This window comes from Physella acuta, unplaced genomic scaffold (genome assembly GCF_028476545.2).
Source record: "Physella acuta isolate Inbredline_101_S28 unplaced genomic scaffold, ASM2847654v3 ptg000506l, whole genome shotgun sequence".
Taxonomy (NCBI): Eukaryota; Metazoa; Mollusca; class Gastropoda; family Physidae; genus Physella; species Physella acuta.
Genome location: NW_026732025.1, coordinates 97,028 through 120,520, shown reverse-complemented (window position 1 = coordinate 120,520; position 23,493 = coordinate 97,028). Strand labels below are relative to the sequence as shown.

The 23,493-nt window shown below is 35.0% G+C and overlaps 2 protein-coding genes across 2 annotated transcripts; one reads left to right on the top strand and one right to left on the bottom strand.

The window, feature by feature from the left end:
- Positions 1-271: 271 nt before the first annotated feature.
- Positions 272-6,063, top strand: LOC131944722 (TIMELESS-interacting protein). The gene is made up of 9 exons (XM_059305513.1): positions 272-315; positions 2,403-2,545; positions 2,977-3,067; positions 3,152-3,227; positions 3,352-3,474; positions 3,652-3,789; positions 4,274-4,396; positions 5,266-5,359; positions 5,485-6,063. Exons 2-9 carry the CDS (start codon positions 2,404-2,406, stop codon positions 5,622-5,624), a joined length of 927 nt encoding a protein of 308 aa, XP_059161496.1. The 5' UTR covers positions 272-315; position 2,403; the 3' UTR covers positions 5,625-6,063.
- Positions 6,064-17,458: 11,395 nt separating this feature from the next.
- On the bottom strand, positions 17,459-23,053 carry LOC131944743 (alpha- and gamma-adaptin-binding protein p34). Its single transcript, XM_059305546.1, has 9 exons — positions 22,935-23,053; positions 20,529-20,719; positions 19,897-19,996; positions 19,523-19,612; positions 19,317-19,400; positions 18,814-19,149; positions 18,569-18,643; positions 18,392-18,441; positions 17,459-18,094 (listed from the first exon to the last, which is right to left on the bottom strand). The coding sequence occupies exons 1-9, from the start codon at positions 22,999-23,001 to the stop codon at positions 18,020-18,022; spliced, it is 1,068 nt and encodes a 355-aa protein (XP_059161529.1). The 5' UTR covers positions 23,002-23,053; the 3' UTR covers positions 17,459-18,019.
- Positions 23,054-23,493: the final 440 nt, after the last annotated feature.

Below are 23,493 nucleotides of genomic sequence, written 5' to 3'. Positions count from 1 at the left end.
TTCTTATTTAGCTATATGGGGTAAAAAATCCTTTATAGATCTAAAGCTGAGCTCGATAACATTTTTAGAATATATAGAGTCTAAACTAGGCCCAACGGCTAGGTCTATATTACTAGTTCTAGGTCCATTGCTAAATTACTTCATCTTGAAATAAATTTTTCTTTTAAAGTTTAGGCCCTAAAACTAGATTTAGGCCTAAATGGCGGTTGTTTTATCTGGCAACTACGGCGCCAATATATAATCCACCGCATAATTCTAAAACTCTAGATAAATAATATTAAAGATCTATCTAGTGAGTCTAGACCCAACGGAGAAGTAAGTGTAGATTAGTTTATTAGTGGGGAAAAAAATCCCTTAAATCACCTTTTAACTACAGATTTGCATCTTCAGGTTTTAAAGTAAAATTGTAATTAGGCATTTCGTAGTATTAAATTAGTATTATTAGATTCTAGATCTAGACCTAGTCTAGATCTAGATAGATTGATCTAGATCTAGTAACTAGGTCCTAGAGTTAGTAGTTGTTAGATCTAGAATCTAGATTTTTTAGGTTTGCTTGTCGTCCCTCCTGGACCATGGACCAGAGGTAGGCTGCTGACAAGAGCATTCCAGGCGTCTCTGTGTCCTGGGCTAGTCTCTCTAACTGTCCCCAGGTATATCCAATCTTGGTGTCTTCTCGCGGGTCACGTCTCTAGGTCTTTCCGAGGCATGCGTTTAATGGCGTTTATAAATTATTGTATTTTCGGTAATCTATCGTTTTGGGTACGTAAAATCGCCTGCGATTTGTAATGTGAAAAACAGGTGACTCCTTAAATTTTAATAATTATTTCACATTTTGAGGAGGATTTATGTTTTAAAAAATTCAAAAATGTTTCCTTGATTCATTTATGTACCTGTTTTTAAACAGTTGAATTAAAACTTTTCCGTAATAAATGAAGACTAGCGATGTTTCCAACAGATGCAACCATGCTCATTTACTATAGCAGCCATCTTGTCTAAGTTTTATTTTTATAAGCTTTTAGCGCCAGATTCAGGGGGAAGCCACTCTATTTTACAAATGGCTGCTGTTTATATATATTATATAGCAAATCTTGCTCTCAAACATTGCTGTTTAAAGTTAATTTCTGGCCTATATGGATATATTTAGCCATTGATTTAGGTTTATTATTCATTTATCTATAATATTTGACACAAAAGTATGACAATATACTTCTATTAAGGCATTGACAATGAGGTAACGTTTTCGTACATAAATAGCCGCGGGCGATTTTACGTACCCAAAACGATAGATTACCGTATTTTCTTCTTATTTATAGCAGTTATTCTCCGTGTAAAACAGGTTTTACTGTGTGTTGAAGATCCGGATTTTTATTCCGAGGGTTAAATCTCCAGAACCCGAAACATTTTTTAGTTGGTTGAAGACTGCTCTTGCCTTGCCCGTCCTTATTTTTATGTCTGCTTCTGCTTAACAACAATACTTCCGAGGTAGGTGAATCTATCCACTTCTTCTATGGCTTCTTCTGCCAATGTATATTACAGGGTTGCTGTTTGATTTGATGCATTGACTTTGAACATTACTTTTCCCTCTGTGGATGTTCAGGCCCAGGCATGTAGAAAAATTAGCAACACTGTTGGTTTTTATCTTGCATTTGCTGTTGTGTGTGAGAAAGAAGGGCCAGGTCATCCAGCTGGTTCCACAATGTCCTCTGTAGAACTAGATCTATACCGGTTTGCGTTTTCTCTATGGCCAGCAGGAACACAAATGGTGAAAGTGAACATACTACATACATACTACATACCCATTACATACATTCTAGTATAATCTAGACTTGAGCAACGGCAACATCTCTTGTTCAAAATTTAGTTGATCTAAATTCTATCCCTGCCTGGACTCAGTGGTAGACATGATGATGATGTAGATTGTAGAATATAGAAATTCTAGAATAGGTCTAAAATAGACAAGTAATATAAAGATGGATAGCTCCAGTAATCTAGATTATACTAGAATCTAGATTGACATCAGTACAATGCATGCAGTAAATCTAGCTAGATCTAGAATAATCTACTAGAATTCTAGATTCTCTAGATCTAATTCTAAACAAAAAGTAAAATAGTTTAGTTAATAGTTAGTCGATCTAGAATCTAGATTAGTCTAGAATCTATTCGAGGGTCTAACTCAAATTAAACTCTAATCATATAGATCTAGAATCTAGGCTAGTTAGTAGAATAAGTAGAACAAAGAAAGTATAGAAGACTGACATAACTACATTTCTAAAAAACTAAAAGTAAAAATTTTGGTAACCTATTATATTTCTCCTTACAAAGAAGTAAGGTTAACCTTAACATGCTATCCATGTTTTTCTTTTCTGAATGAAATTGAATATTATCTTATTTTGATTCCTCAGAATGGACAGTATTCCCTTAGAAATGGATGACATTTTTGCAGAATATGAAGACGAAGATGATATTAATCCCACAAGACTGCCTGATCTTGAGGATGATGTAGAACCAATGAGAAACAGTGATGGTGCTGGTAGTGGGCAGGAAGGTAATGACTAGATTGTAATGACCTCTTTATTTCGCTGCAGTGATTATAAGACGTAGATAGCTTCTGGCAATGTAAAGCTTGTAATTAGATTGGCAAACTAGTAAAATAAAACTTAGTTTAAATTGCTATTCCCTAATGTTTATTTATCAAATGACATCAAAATTTTGATCGTGTAGTTCAGGGGTCTCCAAACTACGGCCCAAACTGAAGTCCTCTCATCCGGCCCGCTGAGATCTTTTTGTCCATGGAAAAAACGTTTGTTGATGATGGCTGAGGAACTGCCCAGAAAAATCAAAGATATGCCTGGAAGAAACTGGCCCCCTAACTGAAATTTTACAGTTAATGCGGCCCTCGGACTGAAAAGTTTGGAGACCCCTGGTGTAGTTTGTTGAACTGAAAAGTTATGCATTTAAAAAAAAAATTCCTTTCAGAAAATGAAGAACTGTTGGCAAAACTCAAAAGTATGAAAGGGGCTTCCAAATCTACTGTTAAAAAACCTCAACCCAAATTGGATGGATCTAGGTAAAAGAAATACCTTTGTTTGTTTCTACACTAAAATAACAATTATTTGAATAATCGAACTATTGAAACCTTTTCTGTCTTCAGATTAACCGGTGAACGTGGCATTCCCATTCTTCCAAAGGTTTTTAAAAATGTTAAACTGAAAGGTGCAAATCATGAGGTATTATTTTCAAAACGAATATTACATGACATAAAAAATAACTTGCATGGTTATCTTGTTTTTAACATACTTATCAAGAAAATATTTGTTTAATTTCTTATTAAGTAATAAATTTTATGCTTAGGCTGAGGATCTCAGAGTCATTATGCGACACCTTGAACATTGGGGACATAGATTGTTTCCAAAGATGACATTTGACGAAGTGCTTGACAGAGTAGAGAGACTAGGCTCTAAAAAAGAAGTTCAGGTTTTGAACATTTCATTTAATTTTTTTGCAAATTTTCATTATGTTTAGCTCTTTGAAAATAATTTTCCATTTTTAGAAAAAGAAAAATGTAAGTAAATTTTGTTGTGTACTAAAATAGCAAATGCTCTTAATTACTTAACCATTATGTTGTATTGTCTTTTCTTTTGCCTTTTTTAGAGTTGTGTAAAACGAATTAGGCTTGATATGAATGTGTTACCTGGTGATGAAGTTGAAGAGGAAGATAATGTTCAAAGGGGCACACAAGTGGAGGCAACAGATGATGCAGTTATTAGAACTTCAAATGCTTCATTTGAAGTAAGTTCTTTACCTGAAACCTATTTTGATTAGGTCAATTTCTATTGGACTGTGGCATATTTTCTTTCATCGTAATAAGAAAGTATAAGTGACATGTCTGGTTTTAATTTTTAACTATTTTGTTTTCTTAGTCAATTTTCCTCAAATGGTCATTCATAATCTTTAAACTAATAGTTTTTATTAACATTTGTATAGAGCAGGGGTCGGCAACCTTTTGAAGCTGAAGAGCCAAAAGTTACAATTTTCAAAATTTCCCTGGTTATAAAGAGCCACTAACATTTTTTTTATTTTAAATATTTTATTTTTTTATTAAGATTATTAGTATTTGTTCAAAGAGCTGGAGAGCCGCATCTTGATATCAAAAGAGCCGCATGCGGCTCGCGAGCCGCAGGTTGCCGACCCCTGGTATAGAGAATAATTTATTGAATAGAAAACCACATTAATTCAAATCTACAATTATCTCTAAATAATTAAACTACTTCAGATAGATGAAGAAGAGATAGAAGCACTTATCAGAGATCAGGAGCAACCAGTGTCTGATAGGACACACGATTGGGCAGCCACACTTCCTGTATCAGCTACACAACAAACTCCAGCTCAAAAAGAAGTGAGTCTAATTCATAGTCTAAGATGTGTTGTTAAGTTTTAAAGTTAAATGTGTATCATGTGAAAGATGTCATTTTCTTTACTAAAAATGGTAAAATTCTATTTTTAACCATTAATGTCCCATTCATTCTACCAAAACTCCACCCATGACGGCCCAATGTAAGGAGCATAACTCTGTATGATCAAGTGAATAGTTTCACAAAATATTTGTTTTTGTCTAAATAAAATTGAAAATTAAGATAAAAACTACTGCTTAATGTTGGGAATAAACCTGGCTTTCCAACAGTATTAAATAGAATATATTATATTCGGTAAAAGTACAGTAAAAAAATAAAAAATGTCGGAGAAAATTCAAAACAGGTCATTTTCGGTAGTCAACTTTATTTATTTTTGTCTAAACAACTAAGCATCGAATTTAACAGTTAAATATCAATTTGGTTATGTTTAAGATAAATAATTCATAAAATACATGCCTAGATACGTTTAGAGGCATTATTTTATTTTATTTTTAATATTAAATCTACTAAAAAAAGGACAGATGAGTCTAAAATTTCGAGATCGAAAGAAGCTATTATTTTTTATCTTTCAAAAGCGCCATTGAAATTATAAGACCGGAAAAGGACGCTGAAACCATCCGACTTCCTGTTTAGTTAAAAATTAGGATTTGTAGGCCAAATTTTAATGAAACAAATTTAATTTTTCTATGCGTATTTTAAGCGGGTGGCAGCGGGCGTTACGGGACATTAACGGTGTCGGGCGGCAGCGGGCTTTACGGGACATTAATGGTTAAAAATGTTATTAGTCTAGATTGTGCAATATATTACTATCATTTGTTAAAGAAAACGTAATCTGTTTCTTTTATATTCCTAGACTCTCTCAGATGAGGTCAAGGCAAGAATAGAAAGAAATAAACAATTAGCACTAGAAAGGCGTGCTGCAAAAGCCAGTTTAAGCTCAATAGCAGGTATGGTTAATGTATTATCAGTTCCTGATAGATACATTCTGACACTTACTCTTGTGATATTAGTAATTGTTAGTTACCTAGTTAAATTCCTTTTTTTTTACACGTCCTAATGCTCTCATTTACAGATAGCACAGACAAAGAATCTTCTCAAAATAAAGGACACAATGAACAGACAGAACCAATTACATCAGTTGTGGAAAATAATTTATCAAATTCCCACAACGTTTATAAAGAACCACAAGATCAAGACACCATAGGTGAATAATATGTACAGGACTTCAATTATTCTACAACTTAAAATACTGTCTTAATAATTAAGTTTTTTTACCTGGATTTGTTATAAAGACTTGCGTATTGGCATCACCTCTAGAACGGTTCTCATGGAAAATTACACTTTCTTAATGGGTTTGATAATTTAATGTTAAATTTGAATTCTTAATGTTCTAAATTAAAAGTATTATGTCACGGCCTTTTCTGCTGCCAATCATGGCACAAACTCAAAAAAACAAATACCAACCGCTCTCCTCCTTTGTTATTACATATTATAGTCTGATTTATAACATTAAACAACCCACGTTCAGGAAATTTTCATGATTTTATTGGTTCATTGATACAACAACTTCACTGCCAAAACATCGCCATTTTCTTCCCGCTCTCTATCTCCTTGCTTCCTTTTTTTAGCGCATGCGCACACCCACACTATATTTTAGATTTATATCGACTTTTTATGAAACATACTCAAAACATGCATTCACCTTACATTTGACTGTTACATATTGGTATTTATCATATCTCTTACGATTGTGGATATTCCTTAGTATCAGGGGAAAAAGTCTGACCTCTGTACAAATTAGCTATCACTTAGATAAATTTAAGTTTTATATTACAGCAGCAAATCATGTGTAGTATAACTGTCATATTGTAAATCTGCTATCTGATAGAGACACTGACCACCCTTTAATGTTCTTAACTTTCTTTCTTGTAAATAGCTGAACACATCCTTGTCTACTAAAGTCAGCACTTTATCGAATAAAATAAACTCTTTTAAATTTTCCACTGTTAATACTCCTGATGCATCAAACCACTAATCAAGACTTATCTTCACCCTTATACTTTTAAGATTTTGTCCTAGTTTATTTTCCTCACTTCCTTTTCCTAGTGTCTGATCTATTTCATATAAATCAACAATTTTCTACAACACTTCTATACCAGTACTGAAATCTAGATCCATGTTAAACAATCCTTATATAATACTAGCAGAGCACCAGCTTTGCATTGGTGTAGATATTTCTCCATTGCCGCCCATAATGTCCCTAGATCGTCCTAATCTCTTGCACCCTATCTACCGTTACACTTTTTCCCACCCTCTAGAAATGATTTCCCGTTAAATTCATTGCCTTTATCTTGCAATCTCTTCCCCATTCTTTTCTGTACATGTCCTCAGCACTCTAATTTTGTTACTTGTTTTCCTAAATAGGAGGGTAAGCACCAGCAACCTTCTTGTAGCTCTTTGAATCCATATCCTGTGTATGATATTTATTTGTTTTGAATTCCTGAATTCCACAAGGCTCCATCTGGCCTGACGCTCCATCGTGATTCTTTTCACACTGTTTCATGAGCTTCAATAAAAACTTAACTTTTTCTCCGACTTTGGCACAAGCATCACAGTAGTTGTTACTGACATGAGTGTCAATGACTTTGACCGGTCCTTTGTTTGGGTTGATGCTAAGGACTGTCGTCACTCTTCATTCTTTGAAGTAAAACCACTCCGTTGCCAAGTACCATTGTATGAGGCAGACACATCTTAGCCCTGAGAAGTTTTTAGTTCTCTTGCCGCCTCTGTCATACACTTTGCAGCTACAGTTTTAGTGGCAGTATGTATTCTATCCTTGAATATACTGCTTCGTGTGACACTTATAGTCATACACTTAACAGCTACAGTTTTAGTGGCATTATGTATTCTATCCTTGAATATATTGCTTTGTGTAACACTTACAGTCGATAACATGTCCATGTTACCAAGCAGCTTCTTGGTCTTTTCTTGGTGACATCTGATACTGAATATTGACAGCTGTAGTCATGTAGATTTGAAACCCAGATTGACATCTGGCTTAATTAAAACAATACACAGGTATTATATGCCTCCTTTGACATAAACAAGGCTACATACACCTTTTTCATGTGGGTCATCTTCTTTGCCTAGTTAGAGCAGTGTTTCTCCTTCTGGATCAGTTAATGGTCATAACATCCCTCCCCCCCCCCCCCTCCCCTTCAGTGTGTGGCAGGCATTGAGTCTCTTACACCAACCAGGGTGAGCAACTGTTGGCTCATCATGTTGTCGGATATGTTTTCAGTCTTCGCAATAGTTTCAAACCGTCAAATTAAGGCATCTATATCATCTCTGTTGTCTTCAAATTTAAGCATTCTATACAACATGCTTCTTGACTGAATTGTTGTTGTTGGTATTGTATTCTGCTATGATGGTGTATTTTGGACTCTGATTTCCAAAACGTTTTACTTAAATTTCTTTATCTCCATTCTAGCCAATTCTAACTTGTGTTTTCTTTTTCCTTTTCCATCTCTAATTTTGCTTTCTCAACTTCTATTTTAATAGTCTTTTGGTGTTTCTTTATTAACTTTATGCTTATCTTCCACCCACGCTTTTAGTTCAGCACAGCTTTTTTCTAATGACTAGCCCAGTTGAGTTGAGCCTGGTCCGCCATGTGAGTTTGTTAAGTTTATAATAAAGAGGGACAGTAACAGTAAAATGTACGAGACAAGCGATAACGGTACAGTAGAAGTTAGTTGACACAATAACTACAACAATAAAACAATGACCTAGAGTTACACTGAGAGCGCTAAAACAAACCGAACGTGCTACTTCTTAAATAGCAGGCCTACACCCAAAGTGTCCTATATTTAGGAAGCCATTTTAAAACAAACTTATAAAAGGAAATCACTTATAGATTAAAGTCACAGACAAATACAATACAACAAAGAAAAGACTGGTGTAATATCCAGCACAGTATCTAAAAATCCCTGTTATTTAAATAAAATTAGAGGAAGGTACGTATCTCTTCTTCCTTTTTGATGCAGTTGAAGCACTTCACATCAGTCACTGTATCTTCAATATCCAATCGTGAATTCACCATTAATTTATATTCTGCATGAACTAAGACCCTTTGTGCTCCACCAATATGTTGTGGGGAGGATGAGTCAATTAATTTCCAATAAATTAGGATGGTATCCCATATTGGACTGGAAACTTCTGTGCCAACCTTCAACTGAGTTTGTTTTTGACATATGGTCTTCTGCACACATGTGCATGTTTTACGTGTTAAGTGAAATCATGTTGTCTCAGGTCTCAACATTGTGGTCTGCCTTTATAGTGGTCCTAGTAAGTCAACATTTTGTGTTGCTTCTAGGGGAAAATTTCAGATAATTTCATAACTAATTATTTCAGTTGGCACATAACCCATAGCAGGCAGTGTTCTTAGTTTGAAATCAAATACACTATCAAGTTGGTAATGCTGTTGAAGGTCTGAGTCCTATATTTTTCCGCATATCTTTTGGCTAAGATAAAAAAAAAAGCCTAAAATAACTTTAGATTGTCCTTAGTTCCAAATAAAAACATCCTACCTTTTGACTCAGCACCAGAATCAAACAAAAGAAATTGTTGTCCATCTTGTGTCACTTTATATTAATCAGGAATAATGTCAGCAACATTCTTTGGGTCAGACAGGAAATGTTTTAATGTTTGATGCTGACGCCTGATGGTTCGAAATGTGTGGAACTGAGGGCAGCTTGGCTTTAGCATCTCCGCTAATCATAATGTACTAGGTGATGATTTGCTGGGCAGTTACATAATTTTCTTCTGTCAATCTTCTCATCTGATGCACTGCTTCGCTCTTCTAGTTGAGATGGATCTTGTCCATGTGTGTTCATTATAACGCCCAATAATCTGTTTATTATGAAACCTTATCTTAGCTTTGCATTCCATCTTGCTCAGTCTTTTCGCACACTCAAATGACACAGCCCTCAATTTTTTTTGCATTACTAAACATAGCCTTCCTAAATCACCTTGAAATTGCCTCTTTTAAAATTAACGAACTCCATTCCAGAAATTACAGGGGTGCCACCCATTTTTTTGGCTGTTCACTTGTATATCACATTATGGTTAGAAAATGGATGAGGTATCAGAGGTTAGTGGATTTGACTTGGTCTTGTGGTGGGTTTCTTGGATATTAACTGGCAGCTGAAGGATGATATAAAATACCACATTTGCCCAGCACTAGTTTTGCCTCCTGACAAGCTTTCATTATGTCCTCTCAAGTTGACCACCCTTTCGTACACTGTCCTTGTTTCCTGGTCCACATTCTCCTTAAACAGCACCATCTTGATTATTTTCATTGGGCCTTGTGGGTTGGCGCCATACACCAGTTCAAACGGTGAAAACCCTGTACTGTAGTGAGGAATCTCTCTGTAAGCGAACAGCACACAGGGCAGCATTATGTCCAAGTTCTCAGGGCGCTCATTCTTTATTTGTGTCAACATGCTTTTCAGAGTGCCGTTCAATCTTTCATATACACCGTTACTTTGTGGGTGGTATGGTGTTGTAAATGCCTGCTTGATGCCCAATATGCCAGCAATTTATCTGCTAGACACTGGTGGTCTCTTGTGGACTAATGTGTAGGTGTCCGCCGACTCTGCAGCTTTCTTGATGTCTGTTATCCTTGAGTCTAGGATATGCAGAAGTGAGTTATTTAATTTCCAATATGTTTTCCTATCGTTAGTCTGTTGATTTTTGTTAAATGATACGAGTACTGCTGCGTGATCACTGAACTGTAGTGTATGAAAAACATGCTGTACTTTGTGGGTTTTCATTTCTTGCGGTACATAAATTCTGTCTAATCTAGCTTTTGTGTTATGTCTTTTGTTTGTATGGGTGAATTGGATTTTTCCTGGGTGGTGTGCCCTAAATGTGTCTATTAAGTTGAAGTGGCTTTTTATGTTGTTTATGATGTCTGTTAGGTTTGTCTTTTGTCATACGGCTGGTCTGTCCATTTCCCGGTCCTGTAGTGTCCCGTCTGTCCTCTATGTTGTTGAAGTCACCTACCAGTATGATATTTTGTTGTCTGTAGTTTGTCAGTATTTTTTCCAGGTCTGTAAAGAAGGGTTCGTCTCTTGTGCTGCTGTTTGGTCAGTGTATGTTTACTATTGATATTTCTGTGTTTCGTTGTGTGAGTGTTACTATGTTTAGTTTTCCTTTTCTATCTGTGTAGGTGTCTGTTATGCTTAGGCTGTGGTGTGCTTGTATTGTTCCTAATCTGCGTGTGTATTTGTCTGCTTGATATAGGTTTTGGAAATTTGTTTCTTGTAGTGTTAGAATGTCTATGTTGTATGTGTACTTTTCCTTGTTGTGTGTGCCTTGTATGTTTAGTGTAAGTAGTGTTATTGTTTCCATAAGGTTGAGTTTGGCCTCGGATGTCTCACCTGTTTTGGTTTGTTTGTGTTTGTCGGGGCTGTTGGTTTCTTCATTACTCCTTTTTGTTGATGATCTTTCTTGATAGGTAAATCTTTTGTGCCCATGGTCGCTTTGGTATTGGTTTCTTTCGCTGTGGTCGTCGCTGGCCTGGTTGTTTCTCTTCTTTGGCGTTTCTTTTCTTTGTTTTTCTTTTTCTTGCTGATTGCTTGCTCCCACGGTTCGTCTGCTGCTTGGCCGTCTTCCTTGGGTGTTTTCTCCTCTTCTTCTTCACGTGTGGTCTCTGTGTTGTCTTCATCCTCGTCTTCTTCACTAGTGTAACTTTCTTCTGTGCTGTATTCTTCAATTTCAACTTACCGTCCCTTACCGTCGATCTCAATGTTGTCACGTTCTCTTACAAATTGACTTCTGCAAGCAGCGGGCCCGTGTTTTGTTGTGCCGCAGAGAGGGCAAATTGTTCTTCGTCCGTTTAGTTGTAGAAGTTAAGTGTGGCTTTCACCACCCATTTCCACCTCCAAAAAAGTGGGGGAGGGCTTCGGCTTTCATAATTGGCTGGAAATCGTCCATCCAGCGGTCACTCTTTCCTACCCTGGCGGCCGCTATCGACTCGTCTGCTGCACTCACTGTCTTGAGAATATCAGTGACTATTTTTGCCGTGTAGGTGGGTGGCACCCATTTTAATTGGCCTCTTAGTCCTTTTTATTCTACATGTAAGAGTAGGATGCTGGTGCATAGGCTGGTGTTATGTGCAATTTCTCGTAGATGCAACGATTTGTGTAGTAGTTCTGATTTTAGAGTCGTGAACCATTCTGTAGGTTTCCCTAGATTATAGACATTGACGATCTGGTCTTCTTGTAGCTTTAGTTCTGTGCATAACACCTCTTCTTTCAGCGTTTCGTCTATTCTGACATTCTTTTTACCCTTGATTACACATCAGAGGGTGTTTGGGGGGTGTTTCCCCGGGGATGTCGCTGTCTTGATTTGGATTTTGTGGAACAAAGTTCCCATCACTCTTCGCGTTTCGTTGTCGGAGGTTGTGGTGGTCTGTCTGGCTTGTTTCAATATTTGGTCGATTTCATTGAATTTCTCCTGCGCTTTTATGACTTCTGTTTCTAACTCCATTCTTAGGTAGTGATTTCTGGGCCCCGGAGGGCACGTTTGGATCTGATCAGTAAGAATGCACAATACACAGCTATCACAATTTTGGACTGTTTAAAGTTTCTATAATAAATCCCAAAAAAAATGAAATGAACTATAAAGCTGTTTGTTTGGTTCTAGCCATGGCGGATTATAAACTGGATGGTAGTCAGTTTAAGAAGACACACACACACACACAGCACTATGTGTCTCGGGGTCCAGGTCAAAAGCTGCCCGGAGTTATATTCAGTTCAAAACTAAGGGAGATCACTCTAAAGTCATACAACTATTGGTTGAGGATCTGCTAAGGACCCTCAATGTCGTAAGATCATTGGTCGAGGATCTGGTAAGGAACGGGATAAACAATTACATTCCAATCACACCAGGTGACGGAGGAGTTCAGGTGACCGAGGAGATAAGGTGACCGAGGAGATAAGGTGACCTAGGAGATCAAGTGACCTAACAACTCAAGGTCAATTACATAACTCAAGAAACTAAATTATACAAAGAAAGAAAAGACCTAAGTAGGTCACAGCAGGGAGTGGTGAACAAGAATTAATAAAAAAAATAAACACAATTAGTCACTATTTATATTTATTGCCACAATAACACTAACCCGTCACCTTTTGAAACAATTTAAAAAAATATATCTATCTACATCTAAACAAGAAAAAGTCCATAGTCAGACTACTCTACTTTGTCCCTAACGGTTAATCCTAGCCTAATTCTACTACAGACATCCCCTGGCCTTGCCACCAGCTCACAGAGGTCCCCTTAGTCTCCTCACCCTAGCTGTCTCCTGTGTCGTCAAACCCCTCCTAAACTACTAGAGTTCCCTGTAGGAACTTTCCGCCTAGGCAGGTGCGAGATCTACATCACGTCATCTCCTGCCAGGGTTTTCCAGCCATAAATCACAGTACTTGCTGACTGTAGCTTCCCCTCTCCGACCTCCCGCGCCAGTACGTGTCATCTCTTAATACAGCCTGGCCCGATGAGCAGTATGACACCCTGGTAATCAGCCTTGGTCAAACAAGACCCGATAGGATCGTAACAATATTAAATAGAATAATAGTAGAATTAGTCAGCACATGCTGTGCACATTGAAACAGTGTGATCTTTGCAGATATAAGTTGCACACTTTCGACACCTGGTGGAAGTTTTCCTGTCAAACTTCCTACACCAAAGTGATTTTTGAAATTCCAGGAGGAATCCAAAAATTTCATGAGATAAAAAATGCATAAAACAAGGGAAAATTGTTTAAAATATTTAGCATACTCACCATATAAAGACTTTGGAAATATTTGAGAGCTTATTATGTACAGATTTATTTACATATTTACCGTGTTATATACATATTTACATACTGAATGTTTACACATTATAAGCCACTGATTTCTGTCACTTGGCAAGAGTTGCTAGCTGCTCATGCTTGTTTTTTGCAGCCCGGCGCAGGGCATTTGATTCAATCAGATACTTGTTGATGCTTGTGTTCTCAGCCTTCTCAGCCAATTTATCTGCTCATTCTGTCAAGCTGTTTATGTCCTTCTCCAACCGGGCTTTTTTTTTTTTAACTTTTTAATCCATCCAGCTCCTGTAGGCTGTCATCCCTCTTTCATTTCATTGACTGTTTTCTTTCCTGTTCTGCCTTTTCTTCCAAAAACAAACGATATTTTGTCCTGGCACCTGCAGCTGCCGTGAGCAGCCAACCACTGATGCTGACATTTGATAATCCCCCTACACTGGCAACTTGGTCACAAATCAATCTCTTGGCCACCACAGGTTTTTCATGCATATTGACCAACTTAACTTCCTTGTTGACACTGAAGCCTCGCTCCACTGTAGCCTGGCCATGTGACAGCATCAGTAGTGTGCTTACTAGTGAACAGAGCAGAGAATATTCTTGGTTGTGCCCCATAAAATTGGCAGAAAAAGGTGTCGAGTCGATCACTGCTGCAGCAAAAGGTAGAAAATATGCTTGAATAAGATGCACTGATGCTGCACTGCCACTGCAGGATTTGACTCTTGATATCGCAGTGGTCTGGGTTGAATACAAAAAAAAATCTTTTTAAAAATCCAGAATTCCAGGACAAACTGAAATTTTAGGGAACCCTAAGAACTAACCCTGGCAATATCAAGTTGAAAAAAAATTGACAATTGTCACTTTGTGATAACCTGTTCGTAGGGAATTTCATCTTGTAAATTACATTGGCTGCAATTGATGCTATATCTATCATGTTGAAAAACATAACCATGGGCCACCTTTTTGTTTGTTGATTTGTAGATACAGCATGGTCCATCAACACTACCCTTAGTAGAATTATAAAAATTAACTATTTTAGTTAGGGTTGTTTCACTAAAATGTAATATGGAAAAGTCAAGTTGACTCAACTTGTAAGATTCACGAAGACCTAGCTTCCTGTCCCTCACTTAAAATCTCAACATCAGATATTAAATTAGACTTCAAAGGTCTGGGCTTGGAATACTTTTGGGTCAGGGTACTCATACATTAATACATGGAGACTGATAGCGTATGACACAGGTACAAGGACATGCAAACTGCATAAATCATTGAGGTTAGGGTACAAGAAGTCTGTTTAATCTCAATCTTCTTGTCCTCCTCCAACTGCCATCTACATTCATGACCACCCACTGTCACTCGACCAGTCGCTTCCCTTGTTACCCTAGTTAACTTATGAAATTATTCAAAATCCTCCTGTAGATTCATGGTTGTGTTCTGTTGGTTTTTTTAAACAGATGAAGTAAAACTATCTTTTCTATCTGATACAGCTTTTGTTCTTGACTGCTTGTTTAACATTTTTGTTTCTCTAGCCTTAACTTCTGGTCATTTGATAGATTGAATTTTGAAAAAAATGCCTAGCTAGTCCATTTTTTTTATTTAAAAAATATAAAAATAAATCAAGGAATTTCAAAGTAAAAAAAAAAGTTTGTCGCATACATCTTTCATTTGTGAAAATGTGCTAGAAATGGGCCTAAAAACTGTCCTGACTTTCAAATATAAAATGTCCTTCATTACATTGAAATATTCCCTAGCTTTAGGCAGGTATTCTATATCATTGTATATGATGTTGGCAACAAAAAATTGGTAATCTGTAACTTTTCCCTGTCATGCAAAAGATGCTATTGCTGCATTGTTTATCATTGTCAGTGTCACCACTATCATTCAACAGATGTGAATTTTCTCTCCACACCTTCGCCTCAACACCATTATTAACGCCTCATGACATTACAGTTGTCCATTGTACACGAAACAACTTTTGACCAAAAGAGGTGTCTGTCCTCCATACTTTGCAAGGCGTGAAAAATATTTTCCAAGCTGGAGATATTAACCTGCTTGGATCCAAAGAAATCTATAACAATTTTTCCTTGAGCTTCATTAAAGTACTGGACAAGTACATAAAAAAATGTGTTACCAGCATTATTTGTGGCATCGTCAATGTTTAAGGAGAAATAGTCCCCTTGAAGACTTGCTGAGGGCTTGTTTCATTGATTCAGCAATACCTAATGCCATGGTGAACGTAGCTCAGCTTTTCTGTTGAGTCCTTGTTTGGCCTGCTCAGCCTTTCCCTTCTCACTGTCCTAATATAAATATTTCATTTGAGCACTAAAATTCTAAGTCAGGAGATTGTCTGAAAGAGTTCAATATAATCCTTTTTGCAAGTGTCTTTGGGATCAAATGACAACCCTCCAGAAAAACCTCTTGCAACACTGGCTTGACCATGTGACAGAAGCAATAGATCTCTAACAATTTTCCAAATGTTCTCATAAGAAATTTGCATTTAGTTTTAGCATTCTTGCATGTTAAGGAAGCCATTTTTTTCATCAACTGAAATTTTTCTTCAGAATTTTACCATTTCATAATTTCTGCTGTTTGAATGCATTTAAGTTTATATACCTATCATGTTAAATATATTGTTTTTATGACCAAATATTATTTAACATTGCTCCATAAGCATTTTTTTCCACAATTTTAAATAATCCTTTTTCGCAGATAAACATTTAGTAATTAATAGTATGCCTAATAAATTAGGCTTTCTGCTATGCCAGCAGTTATTGCTCTGTCATGGTAATAACTAAGTAGGTGATGTCATTATGCAAGTCTAGAACTATTTGAAGGGCTCAGTGGAAAAAGTACTTAAGTGTATTTTGAGATGTCGAAGTTTTTAAATTGAAGCTGAAATACCTTTTACTTACCTGAAACATTTTTTTTTTCTGAACCAAGTTTTATACTTGTTTTGGAAAATAATGATTTTGTGATATATAGGTTTTGCACTTAAGAATTTTTAGATTTACCAGCAATGTTTTGCACCCATGTTTTTGTCAGTCTCCTTTTCACACACTACCTATTTATAATTCAAGCAACTGGGGTATTATGTTTATTATCTACTTATTATGAATAAGTAGATACAATTTTTGTTGCCAGTGTTCCTGTTATCTACCCATTAGTGTAGGTTACATTAGATGGAAAAATCTACAGATACCAAGCTGTTCGTTATAGATCTAGTTGCCATTTGAAAATTACCTAATGGAAAATCATGTTATGAAAAGACTACCTTTAAAGTAACATCTAATGGCAAATTGTGATATTCTTTAACAATAAACACTTTTCTGACAAGATTCTCTTTATGATTATGTCAAAATGTTTATGAATTTTTGTTTGAAAATTGAAAGTTACTAAACACAAAATATTTATATAACAAATGTGATGTAATAATTATTTACAATCTTGTTGATGGTGACAGTATTTACCTCAATAATTAGCTACAAAAATTGAAATAGAATGTATATTCAAACTCAACTGCTGGCTCATCCTCTTCTGTAGACATTTCTAGGTTTGAGGGAGGTGTATAAACTTTCACTCTCTGGAAATGGACATGGGACAAAAGTGACATAATGTCTTCAAATTTTGCTTTTTTAATTGGGAGAAAGTCGTTTGATGGCCAAATGGCAATCTTGAGTTGCTGATTTTAAGGTGTTGTGATTTTCCCCTTTTTAATAAACTTAAAGTGGAGGTAAAAGGGCCAGTCATTGAGCTTCAGCCTTTCAACTAAAATCCCTCAGAGACTGGCAATACCCTCTGGTGCTTTAATAACTTTATCCAGGTTAGATTTAAAATCTTTAACCCTGACAACAGGTCTACTGTCAATTTCTAAATGTTCAGTGAATGGATGTTCCACATGAATAATTTTTCATGAATCATTGTTTGATTTGGCAATTAGTTTGACCAGGCCAAAAAGCTTATATAACTTACCTGTTACAGGTATAATTAATGTAATAGTATGTTTGCCCTACACTATTTAAACAGACTAGGACTAGATTTAAATTTAACACAAGATTTTTTTCTTTAAAAATGTTTTATTTTGATTACCCAAAAAACAACATACCTGAAGCTTTTTTTTTGGCAGCTTTGATCATTCATTAGGTATAGATTTATTTCCCCCCCCCCCCCCCGTTTTTTCACTTTCCTCAACTACTGTTTTAGCCTTTGTTGTTGAAAGTAACATGAAGGGTGTGCCTTTTTGGTGCATCTTTATTGGCTAGCAGTAATTTTTTGATTGGTTGGTAACAGTTAAGAACGAATTTTAAGTATTTTTCTAAATTTTCCCAAAATAGTGATGCATGGTTATTGAAATAAGCCACTTCAGTACATTTTCCATGGCCCAAATTTACAGTAGTTTAGGGGATGTAATACTACAGGTCTTAACTCATTTTTGAGAAAATGTAACCAGTACTTTTTCCACTGAGCCCTTCATTCATACCATTGTACAATATTGTATTTGTATACAGTTTGTCATATTAAAAATATGAAATGCTCAAATGTTTGTATTATTTATATGTACATTTTTATTTACACAATAAAGTGATTTACATAATATATTACAAATGTTCATGTTTTGTGTATCTAGGAATGATATTTTATAAAATCACATTGACTGAATTTCAGTGTTGGTATCAACTGAAAGTTTACAAATTATTGCACAGGTAGCTGTGTAAATGTATAACAAATTAGGTGGTATTACATATCAATCTGAATCACCATCCAAACCCTCTATTTCATCCTCATCTCCACCAATGGCTTTCCAGAAGGAAACTGCAACCTAAAAAAAATTAAAAACATGTTTTTTCAAATGGCCAGGCAAAATGTTGACTTTAAACCAGTATCTTCTAAATCTAAATTTTTCGCTGCATTGGACAGTGTTATTAAACAAAACACAGGAGTTTGAGAGGGTAGATCACATTTTTTTTTTCACATAGATTCAAATATAATTTTTCTGCTGCAATCTCTACTACAGCAAACGAAAATTGACTTTTAATCTTTTGTCCATACTACTGACAGGGCCCATTCCAAATCACATAGAGTATAAAGTTTAATAAAAAAAATTATTAATTATAACCTTTTCTGCATATTTTCTTCTTTCTTCAGGTGTTAGGTTTTCTGCTTTATCTGAAAAATATTTCAAGGCTTTCAAAATTTCAGGCAACAAATCTATAGCTGTTTTTTTTTTTATTTTTATGAATAATTTACTTCAAAGGAATACTGCATCAATTATTATTATTAATTTATAAATTACCTTTCATAACTTTCAATTTCATAAATAATTGTTCAAAATCCTCCACACCCACATCACCATCTGTCAACGGTGCATCTAAAAATAAAGCCATTCAATTTCATTTTTTAAATTTGCATAGCAAAATCCATGGAAGGTTGATCTTAAGTAAGTGGATAGCTTAGTATCAACAGTTGGCACTACCTTGAAAAATGGAGCCTAAGGGTCATTAAATTTATGTTTTGACTGCCGGTCAAAATAATTCTAACCTTCATTGTCTTTTGGTTCGTTCCCAAGCAGAGTCCTCCAATCAATGTCTCCCAGCTTTAAGACTTCATCCTCTAATGAGGATGCAGCAACACTGCTACTGCAGATGGGACTATCTTTGGGATTTTTTTGCTCATCCAAGGATGCGCATTTGTGCACATCTTCATTTTCTGTGCTTAGTGGTCCTCTTTCTGTAGATGGATCCTTGACAGAATCATCATTAGTTGTGTGCTCAATATTTTGCGGTTCTTTTTCTTGCAGCTCTTTCATTTGTTTATTTGCAATATGTTGTTCCTTCATCATTTGTCTCACATACTGACTTTGTACAGTAGGGCTATCTGATCAAGAAAGACAATAATATTCACTCAAAATTACCATACATAATTACAAGCTTTAATTATTGTGCTATTTCAGTGCCAGGATAATTGCAAAGAATTATTTTTAAATCTACTGTACTATTAAAAGCATTTATCCATAGTTATAAGTAGCAGTAAAACCAACCAACTTTTCATCTCTAAATTTGGCCATGTGTGAGCATGTAAAGCTTGAACTATTCTAGCCATTCCAATTGTTTCAGGAAAATCATCATCTGAAAGATAATGAATTAACAGCTATTTACATAATAAAATTCTATAGTATGGTTTCCATTTTTGTTTAAAGACTGGCATGAATGACCCAGAAAGCTAATAAATAAACAGTAAATCAACTCACCTTCATCTGCTTTGTCTATTTCTGGTTCCAACTCCACGAGTTCAAACCCATTTTGTATGCACCACTCTTGGGCTATTTTCCTTCCAACCACTGGAAACAGGGTTTAAATATAATATAAGCTTATATTTAGCTTACAGAAGATGTGACTGGGCGCTAAGGCATTTTAAAAAATAATTTCAAACTTAATTTCAACCACCATTCAGCATTTATAGTAGCAGTTATAAAAAGAAAGCAATTGCTATGGAAGGAGAGATGGGGGGGGGGGGGGGTGTGTGTGTGGCTGATATGTGTGCATTTCTTAGATTTTGTGTTAGTGATAATGTGATTGCAGGGGTACAGGAAAAAATCATAAGGACAACCCAACATATTATTACCATCAGAATGTTTGCTGGTCCTACATACAAGCATTTGGACTTCAGGTTCAATATGCTTTAAATAAGGTAGCCATGCTTTGGCACGTTCAAATGACGTTAACTGAAAAAAAGGTATGATGAAAGATTTAATATAATCTTTTAAATATACATTTCATAATTATTGTTTCAATTAAAATGTGGCAAAAAATAAAAACTCTAGTTTGAGTCAATTAAGTTGTTCATGTTTTATAAACAGTTTTTTATCCATTTGGATTTAAGTGGCATGAATACACTTCATCCATAACCCCAGAAAACATTTTATATTGAAACAAGCAGAGGTGAAAGCTTTATATAAATTATGTATCAAAAAGTTTATATTTTATTAACAAATTTTCTTTGGGCATTAACTTTGTAATTTGAGATAAGGACAACAGACTAGTAATGGTGGGTGACAATACAGTAACTCATTAAAATTATCTAGTCTGTAATAATTGCTGTTCTGCTAATATTTGTATCTTGTGTTAAATCACCAATAATCCATCTGTCAAAGAAAACTTTAAGTAGTATAAGTGTGGTTGTCAAATATTTAAAAGTAGATTTTGTTACCTAAGTACTTAACTATCACTATAACAAATCGTAAATAAAAAACTTACTACATTGGGATCAAAGAAATGTATAAATGCTTCAACAGACTGAGCAAAATCTTTATCTCCAATCGTTCTGTTATCAGTAGTACACAGCTGTATAGTTGTTCTGTAATATTTAGTTTCAAATTTCCAGTCATAACTCAAAATTTGATCGCTGATTACTTTTGGCTGAGGCAGATCAGTAACTTGCAATATATCTGTAGTCAAGAAATATTCAAAAAGGAATAAAATGGAAGCTCTATCTAAAGTAAAAGCAACAATGATTATAGAACCTTCACCCAACTGGTAGGTACTTTAATGAGCCTTTCATTCACATGTGAATATTATAGGTCTGAAAAATAAATTATAGGTGTATACTTAAGTGTTTCTAAATTATTCAACTATATTGAAACTATATTCTCATTATAATTTATATTATTATCCTGCATAGATTCTAGATCTAGACAGTATTAGTATTTTAAGTTTTAATTGTTTCACAGTTGTCAGTTATGATAGATCTAGCCTTTCTAGTAATTAGTATTGCTCGCTAGCCTTGAGATGTGTCCGGTTGCTAACAACAATATGGCGTCCCCACCATATGCATGACTTCCGACGATTTTTCGTCTAAGTTCCAGTGACCTTAGAATTACTGTTTAAAATGTTTACCATGAGCAAAACGGCGGGGTTTTCACGTTGTAAAAATAAACCATAGGTGACAGGGCTATATATGCCAGAAAAGCATTTTAAAATTTGGTTTGGAGAATGGAGGCTAAATGCAAAAGTTGGTTTCATTAAAATTAACAGAACTTTTAAAATATCAATGGTGTAGGTAAAAAAATGAGCAAGAACGTAAAGCAGCTGTTTTTTTTATGGTGCATAGTCAATTAAAAAGTCTAATCAATTCGTGGTTAGGTTTGCCGTGGCTTCAAACGTAAGAGTGATATAACATGTGTTGTCATGGAAAGGTGTTTCATAACATAGCTGTGAGTGACAGTAAATATTAAATTAAGTAATTAAGTTAAAAACGAGCTAAAAAACTCAAAATTAGTGCCTAATAGATTAAATAGGGATGTCTATTATTCAGTGATCATGTTTAAATTGTAAACTTTAGATTTAGCCCTAGTGAGAAAATCTAAACTCTACACTCTACTCTAAACGATAGATTACCTATTTTGGTAATCTATCGTTTTGGGTACGTAAAATCGCCCGCGGCTATTAATGTACGAAAACGTTACTTCATTGTCAAGGCTTTAATAGAAGTATATTGTGATATGTTTGTGTCAAATATTATAGATAAATAATTAATTAACCTAAATCAATGGCTAAATAATACTAAATTTAATATATCAATATGGGCCAGAAATTAACTTTAAACAGCTGTGTCTGCGAGCAAGATTTGCAATATAAACAGCTATAAGTTTATAAAAATAAAACTTAAACAAGATGGCTGCTATAGTAAATGAGCATGGTTGCATCTGTTGGAAACATCGCTAGTCTTCATTTATTACTGAAAAGTTTTAATTCAATTTTTTAAAAACAGGTACATAAATGAAACAAGGAAACATTTTTTAATTTTTTGAAACATAAATCCTCATCAACATGTGAAATAATTATTAAAATTTAAGGAGTCACCTGTTTTTCACATTACATTCATTACAAGTCGCGGGCGATTTTACGTACCCAAAATGATGGGAGAGATTACCCCTATTTGGCCACTATTTGCCCTATTAACTATTTTTTTGGTAATCTATCGTTTTGGGTACGTAAAATCGCCCGCGGCTATTAATGTACGAAAACGTTACCTCATTGTCAAGGCTGTAATAGAAGTATATTGTGATATGTTTGTGTCAAATATTATAGATAAATGAATAATAAACCTAAATCAATGGCTAAATATATCAATATAGGCCAGAAATTAACTTTAAACAGCAGTGTCTGCAAGCAAGATTTGCTATATAAACAGCAGCCATTTGTAAAATAGAGTGACTTCCGCCTGAATCTGGCGCTATAAGTCTATAAAAATAAAACTTTAACAAGATGGCTGCTATAGTAAATGAGCATGGTTGCATCTGTTGGAAACATCGCTGGTGTTCATTTATTACTGAAAAGTTTTAATTCAATTGTTAAAAAACAGGTACATAAATGAAACAAGGAAACATTTTTGTATTTTTCAAAACACAAATCCTCCTCAAAATGTGAAATAATATTAAAATGCAAGGAGTCACCTGTTTTTCACATTACTAGTCGCGGGCGATTTTACGTACCCAAAACGATTCATCATAGATTACCATTTTTTTTTTAAGTTAACTATTTTATTCGCATTCACCTCACATAATCTAAAATCTAGATTTAAATCAGATCACTAAAAGTAAGACAGAGAAAGGAATGAATAACATATAGATTTCTAGATCTATTTGTTTAAAATAAATTCACATTTAACAAAATCCTCAGTATTAAAATCTTCAGCAGACGAAGAAAACAGAGCACAGGGGAGCGCCATTTTGTTTATGAAAATTTTTCTCTACGTAATCGTTGATTGCCGACCTTTAGCCAGACCTGTTTTAGATGGGTGTTGTAGATGTAGGCCTACAAGTCTACAAGGTGTATATCTAGATAATAAATAGATTCTAGATATCTATTTCTATAAATTACCAAGTAGTCTAAAACTGAAAGAAAAATGCAGAGGGACTTTAAAACATAAAGAAAACAAATCCATAGCATTTTAGACCTGATTATAGATAGATCTATATTATATAAAACAAAAATGCTCGAATACTATTTGTTTCTATCTATTATTATCGAGTTTTTTTTTAAAATCATTATACCAGCGTTACCATCCCGGGCGTTGCTGCGATCTCAAAAGAAAAGAAATTCAAGGACACTCGTTATGATAACATAAATTCTTACCAATTATGCATTTTTAGACGCGTGACTTAATTTTCTGTCCACCTTTATCGTGATTGTTCAATTAATAGATGCGTGTTGCATCAGA

Bases quoted from the DNA above. Each gene is read 5' to 3' on its own strand.
- LOC131944722 (XM_059305513.1), top strand. From the start codon at position 2,404: ATGGACAGTATTCCCTTAGAAATGGATGACATTTTTGCAGAATATGAA. The intron at 2,546-2,976 runs GTAATGACTAGA...AATTCCTTTCAG, and splicing joins TGCTGGTAGTGGGCAGGAAG to AAAATGAAGAACTGTTGGCA. The intron at 4,397-5,265 runs GTGAGTCTAATT...TTATATTCCTAG, and splicing joins AAACTCCAGCTCAAAAAGAA to ACTCTCTCAGATGAGGTCAA.
- LOC131944743 (XM_059305546.1), bottom strand. From the start codon at position 23,001: ATGGCGCTCCCCTGTGCTCTGTTTTCTTCGTCTGCTGAAGATTTTAAT. The intron at 19,997-20,528 runs GTAAGTTTTTTA...CCTTTTTTTCAG, and splicing joins ATTTCTTTGATCCCAATGTA to TTAACGTCATTTGAACGTGC. The intron at 18,644-18,813 runs GTTAGAATTATT...CTTTATTTTTAG, and splicing joins CGAACCAAAAGACAATGAAG to ATGCACCGTTGACAGATGGT.